At 43.0% G+C, this 27,882-nt stretch overlaps 1 protein-coding gene across 1 annotated transcript; it reads right to left on the reverse strand.

Annotated features, from left to right (window-relative positions):
* Positions 1–73: 73 nt before the first annotated feature.
* crocc2 (ciliary rootlet coiled-coil, rootletin family member 2) lies at positions 74–27,662 on the reverse strand. The gene is made up of 34 exons (XM_062395064.1): positions 27,436–27,662; positions 22,992–23,141; positions 22,814–22,897; positions 21,901–22,004; positions 20,291–20,435; positions 19,730–19,836; positions 18,983–19,189; positions 17,854–17,950; positions 17,575–17,664; positions 17,350–17,478; positions 17,059–17,258; positions 16,188–16,370; positions 15,616–15,760; positions 15,362–15,508; positions 15,052–15,282; positions 13,161–13,354; positions 12,615–12,742; positions 12,088–12,257; positions 11,802–11,981; positions 11,161–11,295; positions 10,936–11,079; positions 8,360–8,598; positions 8,117–8,276; positions 7,858–8,025; positions 6,034–6,418; positions 5,817–5,947; positions 5,503–5,623; positions 5,253–5,416; positions 4,717–5,157; positions 4,037–4,186; positions 3,753–3,953; positions 2,249–2,380; positions 1,460–1,639; positions 74–1,283 (listed from the first exon to the last, which is right to left on the reverse strand). Exons 1-34 carry the CDS (start codon positions 27,475–27,477, stop codon positions 1,200–1,202), a joined length of 5,568 nt encoding a protein of 1,855 aa, XP_062251048.1. The 5' UTR covers positions 27,478–27,662; the 3' UTR covers positions 74–1,199.
* Between the last annotated feature and the right edge of the window lie 220 nt (positions 27,663–27,882).

A 27,882-nucleotide genomic window follows, 5' to 3' on the forward strand; every position in this document is an offset into this window, starting at 1 on the left:
TGTGCAGTTAGCAAGGCTTGAGAGGTTAGAAAGCAAGGGGACATGCATGTGCACTGTGCTGAAAATGAGACTGTACAGAAAGTATGGTGTGGGGAGAAACTGAAATAAAAGAGAGAAAAGAGACACACAGCAAACGCACACATGGATAAAAATACACAGCCATGAAAACATATTTGTGGTTTCTTATCAGTGAAGAGAAGAGCCCACATTAGTTCAGGATTTAAGGGATGTGGAGGATTACAAAGGGACTGAGTGACGCTGATCCCAAACACACACACTCTGAGTCGGCAACAATCTCTGAGAGAAAACCCTGAGGACAGCACTGTCAACAGAGAGCGAAGGTCATTCTCTCACCCACAACACTAAATCCACAAAGCGATTTAATGGTGCGAACCCAAAGCGAGGGCTCACACATGCCAGGAAAAGGGCAGCGCTGTCCTTCACCAGAAAAACTTTCTTTCCACAGCAAAGTTGTGTGGCCAGCAGAATAAACATTGCTGATCACATGGAGGCACATCTCAAGATCTTTTGAAAAACTAAAATGGCATAATTGTGTTTTGATGCACCCAGTTTTATTACAAACATCCGAAAAAGTTCCACACATTGTTTAAGTAAATCACAATACACAATACATAAGATGAGTGACCGACTCTATAGAATTTTTACAACAGCACTTAAGACTACAAATCACAGCACCAGGAAAATCGGCTCAAATCTACGAGGGGATTTTGTAAATATTTAGACATATATTCTCATTAGGAAGCACATGATTGTGACATTTAAAATTTGTACAAAATCACTATGACAAATGTGTATACAAACTATTATAGAAGAATAAAGCACCAACCAAGGAAATCTTTCATCACATTGTTTCCTTAACAAAAATGACACAGCATAAACAGACTTAGAAACGCCAACTGCAACGAGCCAGAGGAAATCCTTAAAACAATTTGGCACGTCCAGTTCACTTATAAACAAAACACTCATTGTTTGTTGTTGTTGAGTTTTCCTGCAGATTAATGTAATCCGCTGTGAACATGTGCATGGGTGGGAGGAAAATGCCCTGGGAGTGTGTTTGTGTGCGCGCGAGCTTCCAAATGTGGACGCAGCTTGTAACATAACGTTGTTGGGGAAAGCTGCCAGAAAAGCAGTGAATGAGGAGGCCAGAGGTGCTACATACTTCATCGCAGGGTCTCAGCCTACACACCAGGCGGAAGCATCTGACTGAAATAGGCAAGCCGTCTCCTCGTCTCCTGTTCCAGCTGCTCTTTGAGCGTTAGCACCTTTGGAAAACAAAAATAGGAGGATAGAGAAACACAAAAACATTGAGATACAGCAAACTCATGGCACACAATGTTTGTGTTTTACTGTTTTCAAATCAAATACACAAACTGGATTTGCTCATTGTAAATATGTACAGCAATTGATTCAAATATTTAGTGGAAAAGCACTGTGATACCTGCTCCTCCAGGCATCTGACCCTCAGGCGATGAGCCTTCTCTCTTGACTCCAAGGCTTGCTCTGCTTGGAACTGACTGTCTCTTAGACGGTCTGTATCCAAATCCAGCTCCTGGTGATAGCGTGCGGTCACCTCCAGGAGGCGCTGTGCATGAGAGTGCTCCACCTGAGAGATTTGGACCTAAGACAGTTCCCATAGAACATATTTGGAAATTGAGCACAGGAGAGACAAAGGTCTGGATTATGATCCTGCAGTTAGGTCCCTGAAACTGCACAAAACATAGGTCAAACTGATTTTTCACATCAGTAAAAAAAAGAAGTCAAAATTCTCTTCATCTATAAAAACAGATTCTACATGTGAATATGCAGAAAAGGTGAGGGACAAGATTTACAGCCGGAGCCTTCTGGTCTCTGTTTCTAGTTTGAGCAGGCCGGAGGTAAATAGTATATGTGGAGAGCAAAAGAGGTGGAACGCATGAACAGAAATACATCAGCTTTTCAATTTATCTGCATTCATGTTAATAGAGAATAGCAAAAATGTCATCTGGACCTAAAACACCTTCAGAGAGTAGCACTGTTTGTGTTTTCTGAGGAGGAAACGTTCGACTCGTGTGATAAAAGCAATCTGTAAATATTGCCGCTAGTGGATGGGCTCAGAAATCAAAGTACTATATTAGCTGCCATAGGATTTTGCTTTAATATATCTGTAGGGGTGTCTTCCAATCATTTGCCCTGTCCCCCACAAAGTAACCTCCTGCTAATCCCTGGTTTTAATCCGACATCCGGTCACCTGCAGGGTCTGCAGTTCATCCAGTTTTTGATCCAGCTCCTGCTTGAGGCTGCGGACTGTCTGCCCCAAGTGCTCCTTCTCCCTGGCTGCTGATGCGGCCTCCTCCTCCCTCCTCAGCTTCTCCACCTCCACCTGACAAACATAATGTGAACAACTGCACCATGATTGCTCTGCACTCATGTGCCTTCCTGTAAATGTGTGTAGCGCAAGCCAAGCACATAGCCTCTTGGTTTCCATCACCTTTATGCAGTGTGCAAGATAATGTGAGAAAAATTAAGATAATAACTACATAAAGACAGAATAATAAAAACAGCAAAGTATTCAAATGATCCTCCCGTGATTAACTGCCCATGTATGTGTTGTAACTCGCCGTGTGTTAACTTGTTACAGAATGTGGCAGAGAAGCTTCTGACCAACATTCAACACATTACTTCATCTCTGGCCTCTTAATGTACAAAGGCTTCCAGCAGTTGTAGAATTGACTTTAAGTTGATTCTAATTGCATTCAAAGCCATTTGTGGTTTGGCTGCCTCATTTATTTCTGATGTTTTAACTCATATTAAGCAACGAAGACTCTAAACCACTGAACAAAAGTCTAACATGTCAAATGTATTGGGGTCCTAGTTTGTTTTTATAATCCTAGCGATGTTTTCATGAGTGTTCTTCATCTAAATTGTACAAATTAGTTTTCCTCAATCTAGAATGGGTCCTTTATATTGAAACACTTCATATTTGCCTCGGGGATGGGTCCTCTCTACGGAGGAGTAGTCCAGACTGGACAAACTGAACACCTTTTGAGTTTTTATTACAACTGAAAGTTACAACAGGTTCTCTTTGATTGAAAGGGGAGGGTAAGGTGAGGGGTATTCAGCTACACTTGCAACTTCACCACAAGATGTCACTAAATTCGACACACTGAACCTTTAAGTGTCTGCATGAATGGCACTATAATGTGGAACACTTCTAGAAACAGCAGTATCCAGTGTTTTTGGAATGTGCCCCCATTAAAGACAAAATATTAGTGCTATCATCTTACAACTTACAGCTTTGTCTTATTTGTCTTTTTTAAGTCCTATAACTTTGTAGTCCTGAAATGCTTCAGGTACGGCCTCAGTCTACTCCACAAGGCATTACAGGACAATGCTGTGCTCCATCAACGCACATGAATTAGATTTATTTGTTTTCACCGTGAGTAATTTTAAAGAAATTGATCTCTTAGCTCAGTAATGTAGAGCTCAATGCAGCCCTTTTATTGAGATTTATTGTCTTATTGATTATGCAGATGTTTGTCAGTCCATGTCTGTATCTTGTTTTTGTCTTCATTTACTTGCCTTAAACCAAAATTCTCTCTGGATTAATAAAATTATATTTTGCTGTATTGTATTGTATTATATAGTCACAAGGATCCACCTAAAGCGCTAAGTAAATTAAGTTTATTTACCAACCCTATGACCACTACCATTCCAATATGTTTTTAAGTCGGGCAGCTCATATGACCGCTCACCTTCTCCAGTGACTTTCTGAGAGCTGACTTGTCTTTCCCGAGTCGTGTCATCACCCGCTCTGTCTCTGTTCTCTCACTTTGCAGCTTTTGCAAAGAGCTTTGCAGATTGGTGATCCTGTCTAGAAGTTCCTCCTTGTCTCTCTGCAGCTGCTGCGAGCTGCCCTGGGCCTGAAGTTCAGCCTTCTGCTGCTTTTTCATGCTCTAGGACACAGTTAATCATCCATAAATCAAATTTGAATGCATTTGTTTACACCGTTTACTCCTTTTACTTCAAATTAACTCACCTCCTTCAGGGTTCTGTTATGTTTCTCCAGCTCAGAACTTTTAAGCTCCAGGTCCTCTAGGGATCTTTCTTGGTTTTGGGTCCGTTCAGTTAGTGTGTGGTTGAGCCTCTTGCTCTCTGAAAGGGTATCTCGTGTTTTATCCAGACGTTCCTATGGGCGTGCACACACAAACACACACTTATGTTGAAATACACTACACAATGAGCCACTGACCTTGCACTTCTCACCTTCCTTTATATTTGACAAACTGCTCAAAGTGGCAAACTAGACTTTTCACTGCAGCAAGCTGGCAGCTTTTGAGCAAATCAAGAGATTTATAATAAGAATGTGGTGTTTTTGTTTGTTCAGTATCTTTAAAGTTCATTCCTAAACTAAGACCGGAAAGCTCTCCTGAGAAACTCTGGGAGAATTAATGAGCTCGCCTGAGCATTTTATTGCTCAGTCTTTGAGGTCTTTCAGGAAAAAACCACAGCAGCAAATATAAATAAAAAATTTGCAGTCTGGAGCTGAGAAGGTTACGTAGCTGACCTGTAAATCAAAGTGAGGATTAAGTCTTAACATTTTTTTGTGCAAGGTTGTTTCAACAGAAATGGAGAAATCATGAAATTAATGTCTGCTCAGAATTTGTATCTGTATCTTCCACTTTAGGAGTGAGTGTCATTAGGAGATAGATAGTATACCTGCAGCAGCTTCCGGTCATGCTCACTGGCAGTCAGAGCCTTTTGCAGCTGCATCATCTGCTCCTGCAGGTTTCCACTGTTGCTCCTGTTGCCACTGAGAGTCTCTGACAGTTTGTTGAGCTGCTCTCTCAGATGGCTCTCGTGCTGTTCGGCTCGACCCAGTGACGTGGTCAGTCTCTCCTCATTCACCCTCAGCGCAGCACACCGGTCCTCGCTCTCGCCGAGCTTTCTCCTCAGCTCCGTCAGCCTCTCCTGCAGTGACCCAGCCTCCGCGTCCAGCTCAGCCGCCCTGAGCTGGGCCCGCTGTAGCTCTCCCTCAAGTGTTCGCTGAGACAGCTCCAGGCGGCTGGCTCGGCTCTCTGCTGCTTCCGCAGACTCCTTCAGCTTCCGTTGCTCTGCCTTTGCAAGCGTTTCTGATCCCTGCAAGAGCTCCAACTTATCCTGTAGAGGAATTGGTAAAGGATTTCAACAATTTCATAGTATCCTCTTAAGATGTCGCACTCTCTGCCGTCTTTATCTCTTTGGCTTTTACATACTTTCAGTGCCCTGGACTCAGCCACAGTGGCTTGCACACTGGCCCTGAGTTGAGCTACCTCCTCCTCAAAGCTTCTTTTCTCCCTCTCTGAGCGACATGCTGCTTCCTCCTGCAAGGAAAGAGATATATGCGCCTCGTGCAATCGTTCTCCCATCTCCCTTTTTCCTGTAAAAACATGTTAGGCTGTAGATCTCAATGGAATTACTAAATGATATATAGTGTGTGTTTATAGGACCCGCTGGTTCTCCTACCCTGCTCTGATTGCTTCAGGGACATCTGTAGTAGTTGGACCTGAGTGGCTGACTTTTCCTGGCTGTCTCTGAGCTGTGTCACCTGTTGACTTAGACTGACTACCTGAGCCTTGGCTTCATCCTAAAGGAAACAAGAGTTCATGAGTTTAGAAAGTGACAAATAGTCACCAAACATTAAATAAGTGAATTACGATTGTTGAAATGACTGATCTGGTTTCCTGACGAGAAAAAAAAAAGTTTAGGTAAACGATCTCATTCAGTTTGTGGTTTGTGTCTTCGAACCTATATTCAGTCAGTAGGAGGATCAAATATACCCTGTGTCTTTGTGCATCCCTGAGTTCCTGCTGGATTTCCTGTAGAGCTGTATGCACCATGTCAACGTCAAGTTCCTCATCTTCATCACAAGACAAGGACAACACAGATCCGTCTGTCACACTCTCCCCACCTAACCAGACACCACACTTATTAATGAATAGGCTTATAATGACACAAGGCATCACAAAACCTTATTATAAAAACGCATGACCTTACCTCTAATGTGCACGTGGCGTCTCCAAGGAGAGGGAGACCGTCTACGTGACCCAGGTGTGTTTGAAATCCTAGTGTGCCTGATGCCAACTGTGCGGCGCAAAGCAGAATACAACCCTGCCAGCCTGAGCTCCAGGTCCTTGCGTTTAGCATCACCCAGCCGGCGCTGTTCTTCCAGGCCCTGAACTTTACTTTCGGCAAGGCCGACCTGAGCACAGAGTTGCTGGACCTGGACCTTGGCGTCCTCTAGCGCTTCCTCCAGCAGGGCAGAGGTATTTTTGTGCTGCTTGTTACTGTGCTGCTGATGAGCCTCTTTTTCCTGCAGCAGCTCTCGGCTCTCCAGCTCTACGGTCTCCATTTCCACCAAACGACGCTGCAGACCTGTAAACTTCAGGACTGGGTTTAAGACAAACCTAATTTTCTCCGTAAGTCATATATATTTATCTTATACTGTGGATTTTGCCATATACAAGATAGTTATGTCATAACTGTGGTGCTTTGAGTACGTTAATATACACTGTTGTTGGTTCATACCAGGTATCTTCTGCCAGCTGTCTTTATTTAACCACAGAGTTTTGTAGTGTTTTATAAATGTAACAATGTAACTGTAACTAGACCAGGAAACACAGGTTGTATACTTCCAGGGATCTGTGGCTGCCCTGCAGCGTTTCACATTGGGCATTTTTTTTTTTTTACAGTGCTTATTACACAAGCTGTTGGTTATGTCTGTTGATGTTTTTGTTATGTTGAAATAATTCAATCTATGGCGGTAACGGAGGTACACATGCACGAAGGTTACTCTCAGGTGAAACAGATTCTGAGTGACAGGTACAAGCCAAGTTCTCATGTGAGAGTAAAACTGCACTGTAAAACCCTAACCCACGTGCCACAACTGTAGCTGAAACCATGAGGTCTGACTGTCTGTATGAATGGTAAAAACATTATGGACCATCACATTCTAGTCAAGAATGGGAAACACTGAAACCAATTACCCTACAGAGACAAATAAAGAATCTCTATTTCTATGTACACCATATTCTAATCTTGGTCTACACGATAATCTGGCCTTGCTCAATTTATCTTCTTGGTTTCCATTAGGTGATCTGTGTTTAAGTCAAAATTACATTACGTTTGCAGAATTGAAGGCATGGTCCAAATACATTACTGAAACACAGTGATTAACACCTTAACTGTAATGTATGAAAAAAATCCCTGAGTATTAACTATAAACTGACTATAAACTGTGTAAATACAGTAATGCGTACATGGTTTCTGTAAAGAGCTGTGCATTGTTTTCTAATGCGATTTCTTATAGGACTTATTCAAGAAAGTATGTTGAAATCTCTCAACCTCAGCATTGTGTATTGATATTTACTGGATTTAGCTTAAAAAAGGATACATTAACCAGGCTTCATATACATCATAATGAAGTGCTATCCATTTAACCATGCCATACATTCATTTGACAACTCAAGCACACTTTAACTGCTGGGGTCATGAGAACTTGGGGACCCTAAAAATATAGTTCTGGGACAGACGAGGTTAGAAACCCAACTTCATTGAATACATAACCTATTTTTCCCTTTGCATCAAAACAGATTCTATTAATTTTCTCTCTCTGATAGATCTTAGAATTTAATAAAGACAGTTATTTCCAAATTTTCATAATAAAACTGCTGCTATCCCATCACTGCTACAATGGAATACACTATGTGTTATAATTACAAGCTCATGTCTCTGGAGGCATTCTTCATGTCTCTATGTATGGAACGGTATAAACTTTGTTCTAGCATCATGGTAACAGATTACTTCGCTGTGGTCTTCTACCTCATTCAGCGCTGCCTCTCTGCCGGCCTCACACTCCAGCACTCTCTGCTTAAGATTGAAAACCTCGCGACGCGCCTCCTCCTCCTTCTGCTCCTCCTGACATACCCGGGCCTGCAGCTCCAGCAGCTCCTGTTTCTGCCGGCTGTTCTCACCATCAAGGATCTTTACCTGCTCGTGTCAACACAGCACAAACTATTTGGAAGTAATCCTTTATTTATAATAAATCAGATGGAAAGAGGCGACCTGGATGATCTTTCACCTGTCTGCGCAGCTCCTGCAATTCTCTGCGTGCCTGCAGGCGAGACTTCTCCAGTTCCCTCATGCTGCTCCGTAAAGTGGTTGCCTCTTGGTCCATCGAGCTCCTACATTCCTCTAAGACAGCCACTTTCTGCTCTCTTTCTTCCACAGATCGTCTCAGGCTTCTCAAGACAAACTTAAAATTAGCAAAGAATTATAACATCCATTGATGCACCGAGAGCACAACAGTAAAACACAGCTCTACCTGTTGTTGTCACTCTCAGCTCGCTTAATGAAAGCTCTGAGCTCCTGGTTGGAGGCTTGGAGGGCCTCTTTCTCTCTGGTCTCATCACCCAGGAGTCTTCTCAGGTCCAGCACTTCTTTCCGTTGCTTGTCCCGCTCCTGTGCACACTCCTGGAGCCCTCTGTGGGCCTCAATCAGCTCCTTCCGCCCTTTAATAAGTCCGTCCTCAGCTTCCTGCAGCTGCCGACGAAGGCCTTCTAACTTCAGGGAGAAGGAAAGGAATGATGTTTTATCAATGAGGCTAAATTGGGAAGTTTTAAATTGGGAATAACGTTCACATAGATTATTATTATAATCTTACATTTTATTACCATTAGTACATAAGGTTAATACTTACACCCCAATACAGAAATTTTTACTTTTTTGTTGATGTTCCAGGGTTTCTTAAATTGGTTGTCAGTTCAATCCAGAATTTATTTGATCATACATTTCAAATGGATATATACATGGTCGGTTTTCAATATAAATCCAATAAAACATTTAAAACAGAAACAAAATTCTTTTATCCTAAAAATTCATCAAAAACTTCCATCAGGCTGTTATGTACACCACATCAAACACTCAACACATGTGTATAATAATAAAAATTTGAAAAATCCTTCAGCATACTGCGAAACTGATTTTGGATCAGATAAGGCATTAGAGCGTCTTTGTTTGAAAGCTAAACCTCAGCATCTCTTACTCTAAGTGCTATGTGCAAGGTCTCAAGATACAGTATGACCTATATTCTGTTTTATGGCAGCATATGTGTAGCGGGAGAAATAGGGAGGACAGAGCTTATCTGGGCATGGATAAGAGCCATTTGGGCCTGTAGCCAGTTGCTGTCTCTTCCAATCTCCTTCGCTGCAGCCCGCAGTGTAAAAAATCCACAGAGTGCAACATGATAAACAGCAGCCCCCCTGAGGAGGTGGGGAACGAGGGGGAGAGTGGGTGGAGGAGGGAGGATGAGGACCGGGATGAGGAGGAGTGTTATGTTCAGAGGCCACACAAGATGGTTCTTTCTCATAAACTCTAATGTGAGAAAAACAAGCGAGTGCTGATCTGGCCCTTTATACTTTATTTTATCAGATTTTTTTGGGTGGGAGCAGAGGAGAAGGGCCGAGAGTATGAGGGCAGCAGTGTTGTGTTATTAGGATGGGAGAGGGGGACCTGGAGTCCCACTGGAGCCAGCCTCTCACTGCTGCAAGGGAGAAAATAAACACTCTCCTACTAGTTTATTTACACTAGGGGTTAACTCAAACTTTAATTTCACATTATGGTACCAGGGACCGGATCCTCCCACCTCTGGCATGGTCGGACTGGCCATTGGACAAACTGGGCCAAATCTTGGTGGGCTCCTGCATCAGAGTGCCAGTGGCCATAAGAGCCATTAAGTTTATCCTGGCCCTGTCCGTCTCTTTACCAGCTCTTTCTAAGTACCCATCATTCAGGATGTGCATGGGAACTTGGGTTCCCCAAATGTCAACCTTTACCAACCCGAGCCCAACGGACAAATCCAGGGCTGCATTTCTTTCCCAGTCCAACACTGCTCACTGGTTCTCCCTTTGTCAGTGTCTGACATGAGAATCCCGAGATAGGATTACAGAAAATAATCAAACAAGGAAATGAGTAGGAGTGGCAGCCAAATATGACAGTGTCACTGAAGCCTGACTTGATATACGGCAAAAGGGAGGGCTGTCCAAACCTCAAGACTCCTCTGCTTTGGCTCCACACAACCTCATTCAGTGTAGTTTGACAAGACTAAGGAGACGGAGCGAAGACAGGATGATCTTCATTTTTGCATTTTCACTGAAACCAAAACGTCCCACACAGATAAACAGTCCACTTTTCCAGGAAAACCAGGCTATTAAATCAAGGCGAGATGAGGCCCTTGCAGCTCAGCAGTCACATCTTAATGAGGTGACTGTGAGCTTGTTATTTCACTGAAATGCCCGGTGACCCTGTGCCTGGAATCCTGACCTCAAGCGACCCCGAGAGCTGAGATTTACGGCTCTCATTTGGCTCGGAGAGGTATGTCACTTGGCCAAAATTTTAGTCTAATTGCACTTTTATGTTTATATTAGGCCAGTGGATACATTTTCCGGCAGCGGACTTGACAGGAAAAAAGACACCGTGAGCAAGATCAGAGCATGAGTCTGACGAATGGACACCAACGTTCCTTGTAGGATTTGGCAACGCAGACTCTGCACCTGATGGCAGCCTGCTGATGCGAGTAAAGCTCAGTGGCGGCAGCTTGTATCAATAGAGGCTTGTGGTTAATGACTCTACCTCCCCCTGGTACAAATAGGTGCAAACTCCCTCTCACACTCTAAGCAGATCTGAGGTCTTGCATCATTTGCCAATCCAAACAAGCCTTTAATTACCTATCCATTTTAGTGATCCTACTGTACAAAGCAATATATCTGATGAGATCCAGCCTATGAGATACATATGCACTCTATGAGTTGCTGTATATTTCTATGTTAAAATCAAGTTCCTAAGCCACTAAAGATCAACATCTGTCTTGTTTGAGTAAGCAACACACATAAACGTTCTCACCTCCTGCTGTGCATGCTCGCTCTGTTGGCTCAGCTCTCTGACCTGCTCAGTGAGACTCTTCTTTCCATTCTCATGGGAATTCAATGACTCCTCAAACTGAGTCCGCAGGTCCTTCAGCTCAGACTGAAGGACAGACATCGCATTCTGGAACACAAATCGATTGGCGATACTGAGTTATACGGACAGAACAAGAAAGAGCTTATATGACCCTGTCATGTTTTTTACCTTATCCTGCTCATGTTTGCTGTTTGCCTCCCTCTTCGTGTGCTCCAGCTCCATGTCGGCTGTGGCCAAGTCCTGCTGCAGGGTTGCAAGCTTCTCTAGGAGGGCAGCCTTCTCTGCCTCCTTCTGGGACAATGCCTGCTTACAACAGAATATGACGTCAGACAAACTTTTATATAGGTCACAAAATGAAGTTGGTTTGGCCATTCGGGCCTCCCACATACTGTTGAGAAGCTTTCCAGCTTTTGATGAGGTTAAAGGATAAGGCTTCCTTGACTAAAGGGGCCCCAACATCCCACTAGCTGGGGGATTCAGCGACCGGCCTGTTAAACATAAGGACTTTCAACATTGACCCACAGAGGTTAAATACATGAAACCTCCTACTAATTAGCTGGCTCTGAAGAAGCCTCTTGGATGAGAAGTGAACGTCTTCAACAAGCAAGTGCAGAAGCCTATGGACTGTATACTTATACAACTTCCAAATATACAAGGATCTTCTCAGTTATACTACTGGAAAACATTGGCAACTGTGAGGACAAAACTAGAGGTGATGGTGTTTAACAAGTAGCTACCATAATATACCAAAACATTTTGGTTAATAAACTATTTTTAAAAAAACAGAACTATCCTGTCACCACACAAACCTGCTGCTTCTCACTCTCAGCCTGCAGGAGGCTTTGGTTGAAGGCCTGCTGCAGCCTGGCCTGCTCCTCTTGCACCTGCTGTAGCTCCTGCTGGTTGTGCACACGCAGCTCCTCACGCTGTCGACGCAGCTGCTCCTCAGCCTGCTCCCGCTGCAGCATCAGCTCTGCACACCGCTGCTCCTGTAAACCACCAAACACGCACCCACATACACTTGATTAGTTCATGGAAAAGCCAGTGTTCTTATTGGTTTGGTTCTGTCGGGGCTCTGCTTAAGTTCTGCTGTACCTTTTGCCGACGTTCAGCCTCAAGCTGCTCTCTGTGGATTTGTTCTTTATTGCTCACGGTCATCTGGGCATTCCTCTCCACCTGAGCAAACTTTTCCTCCGACTTACTTCGCTCTTGTGCAGCTTGTGCCAAATTGTGTTCGGCATCGACACGCATTCGAGCAGCATCACCTGGAGAGTCGAATAAACCCACAGCCAAAATCTCACAGACTGGTTGGATTTAAAGATGATAAAGGATCGGCAAGATTTTATTAGGAGTTTTATTTATAGGGGATACTAATGCATGTCTTTATGTGGAATACATTAGCTTAACACTGCTTATATGATCCATGTGTTTGTGCGGAGCGGTGGGACCTTTGTCAGCTGAGAAAGCAGCTACAGTGATCCTGCAGCTCCAGGATCAGAGCTCACAGCTGTTGCAGAGCTCACAGCTGAAATATGGATCTCTGGTGGGCTGTTGGAAAGGCTTCATGGCCAGGGGGCTTGGCATGGAGGACAGTGGGACCTCTGAGGGAGGGGACTACTCACGCGTCAAGGCCTCGTTAGCCAGGAGCAAACCGTGCCGCTCCCCCTCCATCCTGGTGTACTCAGCCTCCAGAGACGAGGCAAGCTCCTGGCTCTCAAACAGAGACGTCTCCAGGGACTCCTTCTCAGCTCTGGAACACAGTGGTAAAGTGGTTTGAGCACCGAAAAAAAAGACCTTTGAACCACTAGGTGTAGAAAGTTATAAAATCCAATGATCCATCATGAGCATAGTTTCCAAATAAAACCATGTTACTTAAAGACTCTTGTTACATGAGGCTGACGGCGCTTGAGAGAGTAAAATTTGTTTAAAAAGTCCAAATGACCTTAAATACACATTGGCAGCTGGTCCAACTTACACAAACACACACACTTGGTTGTTTATGATGCTTTTGAGGACACTGGGCTGATTTACATTCATTCCATACACTCTCACGCTAACCATAACCCCAACTGATACATGCCTAAGCCCGGCCCTGCAGAAAACCTGAAATTTGTCCTGAAGATTTAAGACTAAAGACCGCACAAACAAATACACAAATATACTCAGACCTAAGTGCAACCAGTTCCTGCGTAAGACCACAGGCCTTTCGGTCAGCGGTGTTTAGCCTGACATCCAGAGCAGCCTTATCCTTGGCCAGCTCCTCCCTGTCATGGGTAGCTCTCTTTAGGGCTGTGGTCTGTGTCTCCAGCTCCTTCCTGCACGCACACAGCTCCTCTGACACAGCCTGCATCTGCCTGTTGACCTGGAGACCAACACACACAAATACATCAAATGTCATCATGCAATTAATTTATAATTTTGCCTTTGAGCAGCCAGTAATAAGAAGTAAATACTACAGCATTATGTGTGATTAAAATACTGTAGCAGCAATAATACTTCATAACAGAGCATAAGAAAAAAATTGTTGTCCGAACAGGAGCAGCTTTCGACAGTAACAGCTACAGTACTTTGAGAATATGTACATTATTGAGCCAGAGAATGATTGGGTGCATTAATACTGAACTTTAAAAACCCCTCAGTTCAAACGTAAAGTGATTTATGACAGTGCAGGAACTGCAGGGACATAACAAATGTGCCGCCCAAAGATAAACAAAAATGATTTGTCACTTTGTCACGATAATTATGACAAAAAACAGGACCTACGTGAAGCAACAAGTTTCCCTCAGCATTTATTACAAGACCAGATTCATGACTGAAGACATTATATATGTGTATATTATTTAGCTAGATTTTGGGGTGTAAGCACTTAGTTTAACAAAAAGACTGGAGGCACAAACACAGGAAGCACAGGGAAAGGGACAGACGTGGTCTTGGTATATATAAGCCAGCCAATCAGCATCTCTAATGCATTATTTATTGTTTTTAAAAAACTTAAAATTGAGTTTAAAACCCCCCCCTCCTAACAAGTTTTTACATGATGCACACATTAAAGAAACAAGATACAGTATATCGTAGCTGGAACGTAGCAGATCTTTTTCGGCTTTTCTGTTTCTAGTCTTTCTGGTAAGCCAAGCTCTTTTCTTTGAAATTAATACCAAGATGTCACACTGTTCTGTCGCGGGTTATTATTCTGGTTTGAATCAAACAAGGTTGGAGGGTCAGTTCTATAATAGCAGAGCCGTTTACTATAACCTACTGTATTTGATCTGAAAAAGGCCTGATGTCTCGCATACTGTATTTTAAGGTCAGTTACCATCACAACGGTGAAGTCCTACTGTTTCACTGCAACAGATTGTATGAAGAGCAACAATTACATTGATTTGATTTTGAACCTAATAAACTGCCACATCCAAATATTTAAGCCTGTCCTCAGGCAAATAATAAAGGGGATGAATTACCAACGTTATTGATGTGAGCAGTGCCCAATAAGGGGATGAAATATGGGCTTGGTGAAATTGTGGAAACTTCAGAGCTTTCATTTTTTTTAAATGGCTTATTTGTTTTTACAGATAAGCTATCAAAAACATTTGGATTGAATTTGTCAAATTGTTTATGTTTGTTATATTCGAACTGAGATCGAAACGAGTAACCCAGTTTCACATTCAGAACAGCAAACAGAGCAGGAGAGGATTCTATTCATTCTTTAGGGAACGATCTAGATCCGCTGAGGGAAGCATGGGAATACTTTAGGTGTTAATTTATTGGCCCTTTCCCTAAACCCCAACTGGACATTTTTTGCCTATCTATTTATCTTTCCAGTTCACAGTTGTTCATGAAGATCCCTCGCTTGTTATGTCCCAAGTTACTCATAAAACACAAAACTTCTCTCCACATCCCATTAGAATGAAAAAAAAAACATGGCAGATGTGCAGATGTCTCCAACACATTTGCACGTGACAACAAGCTTCATGAACCTGCTGAAAGCTATTAATAACATCCACTCTCCCAGGTGGTGGGAGCCATGAGGACAGAGTGTGTGAATGGTTAGGGGTCCCTGACCTGGGAGTGCTGCTCCAGGGCCTGAGCTTTCTCCCTCTGCAGCAGCCTCAGCTCTGCTTGTAGCTTCTGGCAGTGATTCTCCAAGTGACTATGGGAGCTCTCCAGGGCTTGTTTCTCAGCGAGCAGATTCATTATCTCCTGTTGTACCCGTGCTGTCTCCTCCCTGGCCACTGTGCGATCCGCTTCAGCTTCTCGCCTGCGCTCATCGAGCTTGGCCTTCTCACCTTCTGTCTGAAGAGGAAAACAAGATTAGGCTTATGTCCTGTTTAATTCTAGTCTAAATCAACATTACAACTGCATGCCTACTTACCTGTAGCAGAATACGATTGAGGTCCACCTTGTCTTTGGCTAAGCCTTCACTAAGGGCAGCCATTTTGGACAGAGAATCTTTCAGTGCAGCCTCCTGATTCTGCAGTTTGGTGAGGGCTACCTCCTGTGCAGCACTCTGGGACTCCATCTGTGAAGTGCATCATGGACATGTATGAAAGATATAACCCACCAGGGCCCTCAGGAAGAATCCAGTAATCCACATCAGGCTACCTGGTCCACATCAGAATATCCTACCTTGGTGAGAGCCAGAGCGAGGCTGGCCTTATCGTCTTCCAACACCTCCTTCTGCAGTGTGATTTGATTCAGGCTCTCCTTCACAGTCACAAGCTCCCTTCGTAGATAAGAATGTTTCCCTTCAAGCTCCTCGAGGCTCCTATTGCTGAAACACAAAATATATCACATACATGACCCTCACACTGTTTCTCTGTCTCTCACACACACAGATTATTTGTATAAACAAAATCCCCTGATGGTAATCCATCTCCACTTTGAAAAATGTTGAAATTTGGTGCCAAAGGCCACAATACTGAGGGAGTTACTTTTTTGTTGTATCGCATGTCCTGCTCCAATTCTCAACTAATCAAATTTTTTTTTCCGCAAAAGAAACCCAGCAAACAAGGGGAACACAATTCCCTCTTGCATGAGTGCAGTAATGCAATGTAAATCATTTACATTTTCATCCACATGTCATCGGGGTAATGACATGTGTTACTGATCTGAACTCTAAATAAACGGAACTTGAAAACAATCACGGGTGACGGGATGTGCGGTTGTGTAACGGTCATTCCTCCGTGCTCAGTCTGTACCCTCTCTGGGCCTCTGTGCGCTGGCGTGTTAGCTGCATCTCCAGATCCTCCCTCTGCTGCCTCAGGGAGTCCCGCTGTCTCTGGAGCTCCAGTGACATTCCCCGAAGTGCCTCCAGCTCAGCACGCTGGGAGTCCACCTCCTGCTGCAGCCCTGCAAGCAGCTTCTCAAGACTGGCCTTCTCACTGAGAGGTATAGAGCGAGGCAGAGGAAAAGACAGGGGGAGAGAGTATGTCAAGGACAAGTATTGCACAATGATTAGCATTATCATCAAACTTGATGTTCTGAAAAACCAACATCCACCAAACACTCATAACAAACATCTCTTCTGCAGTGTTGTATACATGTTGTTTTTGGATAACAATGTTTACTTAAACATAAATCCAAGTATAATATTTGTAATCATTATATTGTTTCTATCCATAGACAACATTCACTGGCATTTTCACAAATAACAAGTCTATCAAATATAAAACAGAATATCAATCCATCCATCTATCTATACCACTGTTCCTCTGAGGCTCATGGGGAGCTGGAGCCAATCCCAGTTAACATTAGGCGGGAGGCGGGGTACACCCTGGGCAGTTCACCAGCAAATCATGGGGCCAACATATAGAAACAAACAACCATTCGCACGCACATTCACAACTACAGTCAATTTAGAGTATCCAGTTAACCTAACCTCAATGTACATGTACTTTGAACTGTGGGAGGAAGCTGGAGTATCCAAAGAAAAGCCACACAGACACAGGCAGAACATGCAAACTTACAAAGAAAGACCCTTACCAGACTGTGAGGCGACTGTGCTTTGAAAGTAACATCTTTTCTGACACAATCTAGGAAATGGACATTAACTCCATGATGAGTTTGTACCTTGAGATGAGCTCCAGTGAGCGGCAATATCTGTTGCTCTCTCTGAGGCTTTCCTCTGAGGCCTTTTTAGCCTCCTGCATTTCTCTTCCTACTTCCTGGATCTTCTGCTCCAGCTCTCTCCTCTCGATCTCCCTCTCCTGCAGGTGATGACGCAGAGTGTCCACTTGCTCCAGGGCAGCATCTAGACACCCATGCAGGTCCTGTGGTTTGTATATGAGAGCATCCCGCAATGTTTTAACAAGGTTATCAGGATATTGTTGGAGTAGGGAGGACAAGCCTCTGCTGTCGTACCTGTGTTTGTTTCTGGTGCTTGGAGAGAGCAGTCTGCACGGCCATCATAGTGGTGTTTCTCAGAGGAGAGCGGCCGTGCAGAGGCGAGGAGACACTTTCAAAGCCACCATCTCCTTCTCCGCCAACCAACTGCATGTTAGTGACAAAAAGAAGAGAAAAAGGATTTATGTTATTGTATAATATCATATTTCATAGCTTAGCTTAATGCTTTGTTTTTCCTCTGACCTGGTGAACATGACATAATATCTTTTGGAGGTCTTGGATCTCAGTGCGGAGGGCCTCCATCTCTGCCTTATCCTCCGTTCTCCTCGTCTCCTGAGCAGGAAACAACTGAGGTTAGATTATCAGAACACATAGAGCAAGACTGACATTCGCCAGACTGCAACCCTCTAGACAAGGAAGTTGTGGAGTTTATCAAAGCCAAGGTCCAGACTACAGCCAATTTAGCCCCCTCTAACCACCCTCCTATCCGCCAGCTCCCACTTCTGAGTGCCGGGGTCCCACCATCCTGTCCAGACTGATCTGCATGGTCGTGAGGCTGGCATCCTTCTCGCTGTTCTGGCTCCGGAGGTGCTTCACAGTGTCGGACAGCTCCAGGGTTCTAGAAACACCAGAGACGTAGACAGAGAGTGAAATCAGACACACAGATCCCTGAGTCACTGACATGAATTCCTCCTCTCCATCAGCCATCAACACTATCATGTTGTCTGAGTAGGACCATGGGATTAACTAGAACTTCAGATAAGATCAAAAAGCAGCTCAGATCCAGAACACAAAGACACTGACATTCCTGCAGTCTTTTGACTGGAGTGTATAGGGGATGGTATTTGAATCTTCTTTATCAGCACACAAGCAGAGGTAAAAGAAAATGGTTTGATATGCATGATTCGTATGATCAAAGCCTATACACTAATATAAGGGTGACATTGAAGGTAGGGTAATAAATTGGGCTTTCTCTGCAGTCATATGAAGAACATATGAAAAAGTTGTCCTATACATGACCTGTATAGGGTCTCTGTCTATTTTTTTCTTTTTGACAGTCCTGGTCAGTTGGACGGCCTGGAGACTGTGGGAAAATATAAATGTTGGATTTGTTCTACCAGTCCAATTTGTATGATGAGGTGAAACCTTGAATTAGGCTAACCACAAACACAGTGTCTGCTGTTTTGTAGACCTTGATTCTATAGTTTAAGCCCATGTGGACAGTGTTATACATCCTTATTCACAGTTTTCTAGCAGTTTTGGATTTATAAAATTTTGTGTATAAAGCATACATATGGTTCTTAATTTATCAGGTTCTTAATTCACTATAGAAATAAGAAATCAGACGGTTGTTTATCTATAAATAGTTCCTACATTGATTTTCAACTTGGATATGTGGGAAAGTGAGATACATTTGAATTGAAAATGTTCTTAATAGAACAACAGGTCGACATTGGGTTTAAACGTCATGAGTAAAATTACTGAACATATATTTAAATGTTTGGACTTATGAAATAACTTCAGAGTTTGTCAATTTTGTACTGGTCCTTAAACTAAATGCAGGTTCAAGTAGTAATAATACTAGCTGCTTTCAGCGAAACATGAAGGAATCCTTGTGACAACGAGGTCCAGAAAGACGAGACAACTTTACCTGGAGTTAAGATCAACTTTCTCTGCATCCCATCGGCCCTGGAGCTGCATGGCCTCTTTCAGCTTGTCCTTCAGCTGCCTCTCCAGTTCTGGCATTTCCACACCCCCAGAGGTGTTCACCTGTGTTACTCTGGCCTCTAGGTTCACACAGGCAACATGCAACTGCTGGCCGGCAGCGGCACACTCCCCGCGCATATCAGACAGAGACCTGTTGAATAGAGTCATGTGCATTTAGGTTTACAGAATGTTTCATCCGTTTGAAAGAGTAAGGAAACACAACATGCTGTTTTCATTCATAACAGTCTGTTTGCATTTGAAAATGATGGAATATCTGTAGTGATTAAGCTCCGGTAACAAGACTCACTTTGAAGAGTCTTCAGTTTGAATTACAGTACATGATGTGACATGATCACAGATGTCTATAAGCCGAAGTAATCATTATTAAAGCAAATTACTCTTCAGCACCGCTCACAGAGGTTCTATATGATCGAGGCCATGTCCCATAGAGCCCCAACTTTGTTCTGATGGATGATTTCAACAGTTAGCAGAAACACCTTAAGACATCTTTTCCCCAGTGGTGAAACAATGAGCAGGGGAGACTGGTGACCCCATTGACCTGTTCCACTTTGATCGTTGCCTGAGAGAAATGCACTGTGGGTGCTGTCGTGAGTGTGAGACACAAAAGAGGTGGGGGTTCTTGTGGAATGCTGGGTTGCTGGTGGGGTTTCTGGCAGCATGCCACGCTCACCTGTCAGTGAAAGTCCTGAGCTGGGTGAAAGTGCTCTGCAGGGAGGAGGCCTGGCGCCACAGCACTCGGACACGAGCCTGTTCACGACTCAAGCGGGAGGCACATGTCTGCAGAGAGGAGCAGACAACAGGGGAGCTGGAGACTGGAGGGTGGGTGGTAAGGGTTGCGTACATCGGATGATGGCACCTCTCATTTTATTGTGATACCAAACAGATGCAATACTGGAACTCCAGGATTCATACTGGCACACACACAAATAATTGGTTTTCCCTGAATCGACAGATGTAGCCCATTTACAGCACAAACACCAGATTGTTTACACAAAATTTTCCTCCCCCTCAGCAGTTGGAATGTTTTCACAGGAAACAACAACTCAAAATCATAGCGATGAAATGAACAGGGAATGAGAATGAATCGACAAAACTGGCTATGAATGGAATTCCTACCCCATGTGAACTCAACTGGAGTTTAATTGCACAATCTACGTGCAGAAAGGGATGAACTTGAGCTTCCCTTGTTGCTTTCCTGACCCAAGTTCTTCATTTTTGTGGTTTTTCTCACCTCTTGCTCTCTCCGCAGACGAGTATCACGCAACTCAGCATCTTCGCGGGCCTTCCGCAAGCTCTCTGTCAGCCCCTGGTTGGAAGCGCCTGCATGCTCCAGTTGTTCCCGCAGCACAGAGTTCACTTGGCTGAGGCTGGTACACCTGGAAGGAGCAAAACTTATGCCACTGAGAGGCCATTTGGCACTTCTCCCGTGTCATGACAGCCTCCTTATACCCCAACCACAGCCACCAAACTTTATAGCTTATGTAGCCGGCATATCACTCTTACATCTGAAGCCTGTAGATCCACCCTCGCCAACCCAAGTTACAGGGCAAACATGCGTGACAGTTTTATAGCATCTGTGTCAACTTAGTTTTAATTTCAACCAGATCTAGAAGAGTCATTTACAAAAATGTTTACATCATTCTCACACTGACTGAACACACACGCTGTTACAGTAAAGCATGCCATATTACTAAGTTATCTTATCCCTCTGAGATTGAGCCAAGCCCATGTTTGCTTGTATGGTACTGTATAATGTTGAAAGGGAACTGGGGCGTAGGGCAAGAGGGATTTAATACGCCCAATTATTGGCAAAAACATATATGTAATGGTTGTAGAATTATCTCTTCATTACACTTTTATGACAAAGTGTTAAAGCTTGCTAAAGCAGCAGTAAAAATTATCAGATCCTGGAAAATGTTCCACTATGGGTATTTCAAATAAAATGTCATAACTGCATAAATTATAGAGCATTAAACCCTGGCCTCGGCTGCAGAGCTAGGTTCATAGTTAATGGGAAGCATCATTAAAATGCTTTGGAGAAGGAAGCCAACATAGCCCCACTAATTTTCTCTGACAAATTGGACGGTGAGATTATCTGCCAAGGGCAGGTTCTGCTTTATCCATGTAGCGGAGGCAGGACAAAACAGCAGGAGAGGTCAAGCAACTGCTGAGAACATCTCTGCTGCAAAAATATTGTAAGATATATTTCAGCTCGATTTCTGTCTCAAAAAAAATTGCTGGCTCACAGTTGTGAACCTTAGCAGCCGGATAAAATGCCTTTTACCTCCTTGTCTGTCCAGATTTATATATGTCGAGAAGACTTACAGTGAATTTATTAAAATCTATTAGGAGTTTTTGCAGAATTTTATGATGTCACAGTGAACTTGACCTTTTACCTTTTGGATACACAACTTTATCATATCATCAATCCTTTTAGACATTTGTGTGAAACTTTGTCATAATTAGCATACGAATTATTGAGTTATGACCCAGAACATGTTTTATGAGGTCACAGTGATCTTTGACCAACTAAATCTAATCAGTTCATCCTTGATTCCAAGTGGACGTTTCTGCCAAATGTAATGGAATTCCCCTGAGGCGTTCCATGAGACGTCATGTTCATGAGAATGGGATGGTGGTATGGTTGTACAGAGAAAACCTGAAACCCTATCGCCTCTGTCTACAGTTAAGGCCAACACAGAGGTATAAAAATAGGAATGACAAACTTTGTGTGTTTTTTCAAAAACTTCCTAACATACTGTAAATTACTAATGAAAACAGAATTTGCACAACTTTCCTTATTGGCTTGGTAGGCTACTCTGCATGGTGCCCATCACTCACCTCTTCTTCTCCTCCTCCAGCTGTGCACATTTATTCTGGATCGCAGTCGTGAGATCCTGCTCTGTCCGCTGGTGACGCTGGGCTGAGTCCAGGTGGGCCTGAAGCTGCACACACACACACACACACACACACACACACACACACACACACACACACACACACACACACACACACACACACACACACACACCCACACCCACACCCACACACACACACACAAACACACACACACACACACATAAAACTACTCCTTACATCCCAATAACACTTCAATGTATCATAGTGGCCACAAGTTAGCAGTTGCCTATTAAAGCGACATAATTTCTGTGTAATTCTGTGAAGCCAAATTCTCCGTGGGAGCCACTCAGCCAAGAATAATATTTGGCTGAATAAAGTATATTCCAATAAAATCTTATTCCCAACATGAAAAGTCCATGTTTTACTTTTCACTTATGCATGATTCATTTAGAGCTTGTTCAAATTAAGCTTGCAAAACAATTAAATTCAAACTAATGAGCATAAGGGATGTAAATCTATTGCAATCAAATTGTTACTTGGGGATATAATTGTTCACAGTCCTCACATCTAAATGAATAACAATACGTATAAACAGAAACACTGTCTATCCTGGAACAAATTTGAGTAAAATAATTTTACACTGTTTTGAATAATTTGTATTTGTACACTGTAACATGCTGATGTTGTGATAATGCTGTAATAAAATAAATACTTCTACTTAAAAAACCTGAAGATGGAAGCTATTGCATGAAAGTTTACTGCCAAGACAATAACAGTTAATCTTTCACATCCAAATGTTTTGGGGTAAGGAACAGGCTGGATTCCATTGGAGGTTTTGAGGGTTTAAATATATCACTACTTGCTGCTTGAAGATGATGCTAAAATCTCGACGTACCAACAACCTCATCTTCTCAGACTCTGAAGTCTTCTCTAGCACTTGCTCTTCCAGCTCCCCACTTCTCCTCTTGTACTGTAGAACCTGGAATAACATTTTAAGAAAACAGTCTGATCAGCTAGGCTAAAGGAAGTGTTTATAATCTGGATCATTCAGAATTTTCCTTCGTTGTTGTGACCTTGGTCTGCAACTTCTGAACAAGTAGGGCTTGTCTCTGCTGGGCCTCCTGGTAGAGCTGTAGTTTTTGACTGTAAACCCTCTCATTGTTCTGCAGTTGCAAGGATCTTGGTGTTGAACTCTCCTGGTCCGAGTCCTGCAGCATCAACATCTGATCGAGTTGGATGGATGGAAAGGGAACAAATGAGCTTCAGCAAGCAGGACAATCTGACAGGACTATGCACGTTACAATAGATGGTATCCAAGCAATTTAAGTTAGCAGTTAATAAGACCCTTTTACAGTCTAATGTAACAGCCGTGCTTTAAATCCTTTGTGTACAAAGATTATTATATGCTATTTCAGGAAAGTGTTAATATTAAATCCCACCGTTCACAAGGATTTATTCCACACTGAATGTTCTGGATTGTATTACATAACATGGGTGAGTTTAACTACAAGACGATCTCATCTGTTTCATCTAGATGTGTTAACAATAAATACTTGATAAGATAAATCTGCTTTCATATGAGTCATTCAGCAGTTGTCACTGGTGAAGAAACAAAGGCAATACTCAACCATAATGATGACATTCTGCAATAGGCCACACTCAGCAAGTACTTTTACTTTGAATAAAGTGCTTATCTTCTTAAGCAGAAAAGTTATTTTGGAATCTCTTTTTCTTTTTTTGGTACTCTTACTAAAGTCAACTGTTTGAGTACTCCCTCCACAACTAATGGTAATTATAATCACTTGATTCTGTGATCAATAGAGAGAAAATCTAATATTTGCATCTCCTCCATTAAATCCACAAAATCCTTACAATTTGGATTGACAAGACACATTTTATCCAAACAGGACGGCTGGACAAACAGTAGCTAGGCTTCAAGATGAAGTGAAGTGTTGGGATATTAATGAAAATCCACAGAGTGTCTGAGTACAGTATGTTTGCACATGAGTCTTAATGCATGTGTGTGTGCAATGCTCCAGCTAAATGCATCTACAAACAAAGATATATAAATGTACTGGCTTGGTTCATTGTGGACTCTCATATCCTCTCCCAAATCTGAATCCAAATGTCCTGTAACCTCTCAACCTCACACAACCTAAACTCCCTGTGCACCACCCACTCTCTGTGCTGGTGCCAGACACCCTGTCCTCACTAATACAGACCACATGGCCCCAGAGCACTACAACACACTGCGTGCCTCCAACTGCCCTTGCCGACTTCTCATTTAAAAAAGAGAGGAAGAGAACCCCCTCCCCTGCAACACACTCCAAACCACGATCCAAGCACTTCAAATCAACCCCGAGACCCACTCCCTTCCTCCTCTCCTCTGTACCTCATCTCTTCTCTGGGTGCTTAATCTCTCCAGCAGGCTCCAAGAGAGCCAAGACAATAGTCTCACTGTTCCACACTGGTCCCGGCCACTTTGCCACCATTATTAACACATTTTCAAATGCCCCTTTCAGAAATTTATACAATAAACCGCACAAACGGCCATCATGCACTTGGCTCTATGCGTTTCTGTGTTTTTCTGGGACCTGGGGAGCACAAAAGCTTCTTTTACTGCCTGTTGTTGAGGTGACAGCTTTAGAGACTGAGAAGAGAGGAACAACATGGGTGGAGTGTTTGAAACACACAGAGCTTCAGCAGCTGTGTTTAAAGGGAATCCTGGAAACAGCTGTGTGTGGAGCATTAGTGATTATGCATCTTTTCAAATATTTTGGCACAAAAACGGCAATAACACTGACTTACTAACAAGCATGCACTGTATAAATACACCTTGAAGAAATGGCCTTAAAACACGGTTTAGTACAGAAAGTGAACACGATATAAATTTGGGGGAGTTAAGGAGGGGTGTAATGCTGGTAAAGCTTAAGGGGGAATTAAACAGTACAACAGAGACCATGCTGCACTGCGTAAGAATATAAGAAACATTAACACATGAAGACACTCATAAAAGCAAAATGCTAAGATCTATGTGGGAGGCAATGCTGCTAACTGAACACCCATCCATTGCCCATCTGTAAAAATGCACTAGGTGATCATACAAACATTTAGGTGTTTAAAATATTATTTGATTAACTAACAATGCAAGTCTGGATTCGAATTGAGGCCCTTGTGTGAGTTGACGTGCTTAAAAGGCGCCATTTGGAGTTTTTGACAACTAGCGAACAATATTTGTATGGGTAGGCTCCTGTTTTGATTCTATGTTGCACAAGTACAAGAGTGTAAATACTCATGTATGAGCAACATACAGTCCTGTAGCTGGTTTCACACTGTTACTGAGAGCAACAGCTGTGGCATCAACAGACAGAGAGGCATAGCAATGTGCATGATGTAGCTAGTTAACAAGGATATAAACAATGCGGGATTAAACATTGTAATAGAAGCATGCAACATGTCTGTCAGACTTCAAGGAGACACACGCATGAATGCACAAAAACTGTTTTTCTGCAAGTTTCACAGAGTAAAATTTCAGACCTATTTTAAGTACGAGAGATATGAAGGAATGTAAGAATCCAAATGGAATCCTGAATTTAATTTAAGGTGAAGTAGACAAGTAGAGAATAACCTTCAAACACCACGTTATCTCTCAAACTACTGACAGATACAATCGGTATCTATAGTCTTTCCCACATCAAAGCCAAATGTACTGAGATTAATTCTGACCCGAGTGTTTGTAGCTGATCCCTTATCAGCTCCAAGTTGGTCTTGTTTGTAGTTTTATTAGCCAAGGTCAAAGAAGGCAATTCAAAAAATGAAGCAATTTTCATACACAGAGGTAGATTGAAGGTGCTGTTACAATAGGTTATGACCTAAACTTGCAGAGGCAACTGTGCATCCCATCAAAACATTTCTCTAAACTTAAAATATCTTTCTCTTGAAAATCTATTTTTAAAGTGCAACAGAAGCATTACATAACTATAAGTTACCTAGATGTATTTAAGTTCTAATACATCATATTTTCAAATTTTTAACGATATTGTAGGCCCTAAAATAACATTCTAGACTTTAATAATCCCTGACACTATAGTATTTGTTAAGGATGTAAACAAACCTCTAGTGAGCACCTTTAATGGCACATAACCCCGGGCAAACAAGCTTTTGATAAATTAACTCTAAGGATCCACACATTTTGAAACACATTGTCTTTAAGGTTTCCCAGATGCTGGATCTGCACGTGTGTGCATGTCCTTCCTTGCTTTGCACTCAGTGACCAGGTCCTCCTGGAAACTCCTAATGGTCCCTGCTCTGCCCCAATGAGGAGGCTTGTTTGTGCTTTTCATACATACTGTAGCTGCAGTGTGTGGGCTGCTTGCCAGTGCCTCGCCCCTGCTCCTCACACTACAGAGAGGGCGCTTTTTGGGGGGTTTCTCCCCAGTCAGCTGTAAAGCAGGAGGCCGGGGGCTGCTCTGGATTAGCCATGCTTCGTGCAAGAAGCTCCCGGGGGACGCCATAACGGTCGGCTGCAGAGACCCCCGGCTTATCTAAACTCTCCGACACTGTCATCTACTCACTTGCCCTGCTTGCATCATTAAATATCATCTCTCTTTTCTCCGAGTGAGCTTGAACTAATTGTCATTCACAATGTACCCATAGAGTGGTGACTGTAAAAACTAAAGCCACAAGAGTGAAGCGTGTAATTCCAGTCCTCCATGGGCCCTAACTTGGGGGCTTACAGTCCTCACTGGGGGCCCAAAAGTGTGCATACTGAACACCTTTATTATTTACAATCTGCAGAGTACAATCTCAGCAGCCTTTGCGATCCTGTAAAGTGAGCTGAGCCCAGACTCAATTTCGCCTAACCCTTTGAGGTAATATAATGCCATTTTGCAATCATGTTCAACAGCGGCCTTTTGTCATGGTATGTTTTATGCTTCCATATGGTTGCTATGGCTCCTTTTATTTTTGTTCTATCCCAAGTATCTGTTCCTTGAGCCCCACTTATGTTTCCAAAGCGAATGACGGTTCAGCCTCTTAAAATGTGCTTTGAATTAGCTTTTTATATTTCTTGATATTTATGATTTGTGCCACTCCTTGCATTGTCTCTTTTGATAAATATTTCAAACAACATCAAGGGATAATCTTGCTTTGAATCATCTGCCAACAAGCAACAAGAGAATCATTTTCAAGGCCCTTGTGAAGGCCTTGGTGTTTGGCCAAAAGTCGCTGCCTTGCTCATGTGGTAGATCAAAATCCAATCCATTTCACTTACCAAATTATAATTACAATATTCTCTCGATGGCTGAATGTCACAACATTTGGAGATCCGATAACACCAGTTTATCAAGTGTTTCAGCTGGGGTTTTTGTAAATGTCTATGAAAATGTCTCTTTTTCTACTCTATAATACCAGCTCTGTTTATCCATTATTGTTTATTTACACAGAAATATATTTCCAGGCATATCGAGCAACAAGTCCGTATCATCAGCCCTCTCTCTCGCTCTATCTCTGACTCACCCAGGGCGACATCTGGCCAAGAGTGCGCGGTCCAGCCAGCATGTGAAGGGTTACAGCTGCAATCGTTTTCCCTGGCTTGGCCTGGGCCCAGAGGCTTAATAAAGGGAATTAATGGAGTGCACTATCTGTCAGATTCCTAAACACAGCTGGAGCGGATGTCCATCGCCCCCAAGCTGCCCAAAAAACTTACTATCCTACTTCAACAACATACCCGCTCCCCCCTTCCCCTCGTGTTACCCCCTGAGTGCTGACTCTGTGAAAGAGCCCCAGCTGATTGTGAAAGCTGTTTATGTATCATCGCTGACCATAATTACACAATGTGGGATAACAAACAAGGAGAACTGAACTGAGGCTGGGGAGCAGCAGTGCATGTGTTACCATGGAGTGTGCGTTTTGGTTACAGGGACAGCTGCTGTGATGGCACACGGGGATAAAAGTGATCTGTGT

This window comes from Platichthys flesus, chromosome 9 (assembly GCF_949316205.1).
Source record: "Platichthys flesus chromosome 9, fPlaFle2.1, whole genome shotgun sequence".
Classification (NCBI taxonomy): domain Eukaryota; kingdom Metazoa; phylum Chordata; class Actinopteri; order Pleuronectiformes; family Pleuronectidae; genus Platichthys; species Platichthys flesus.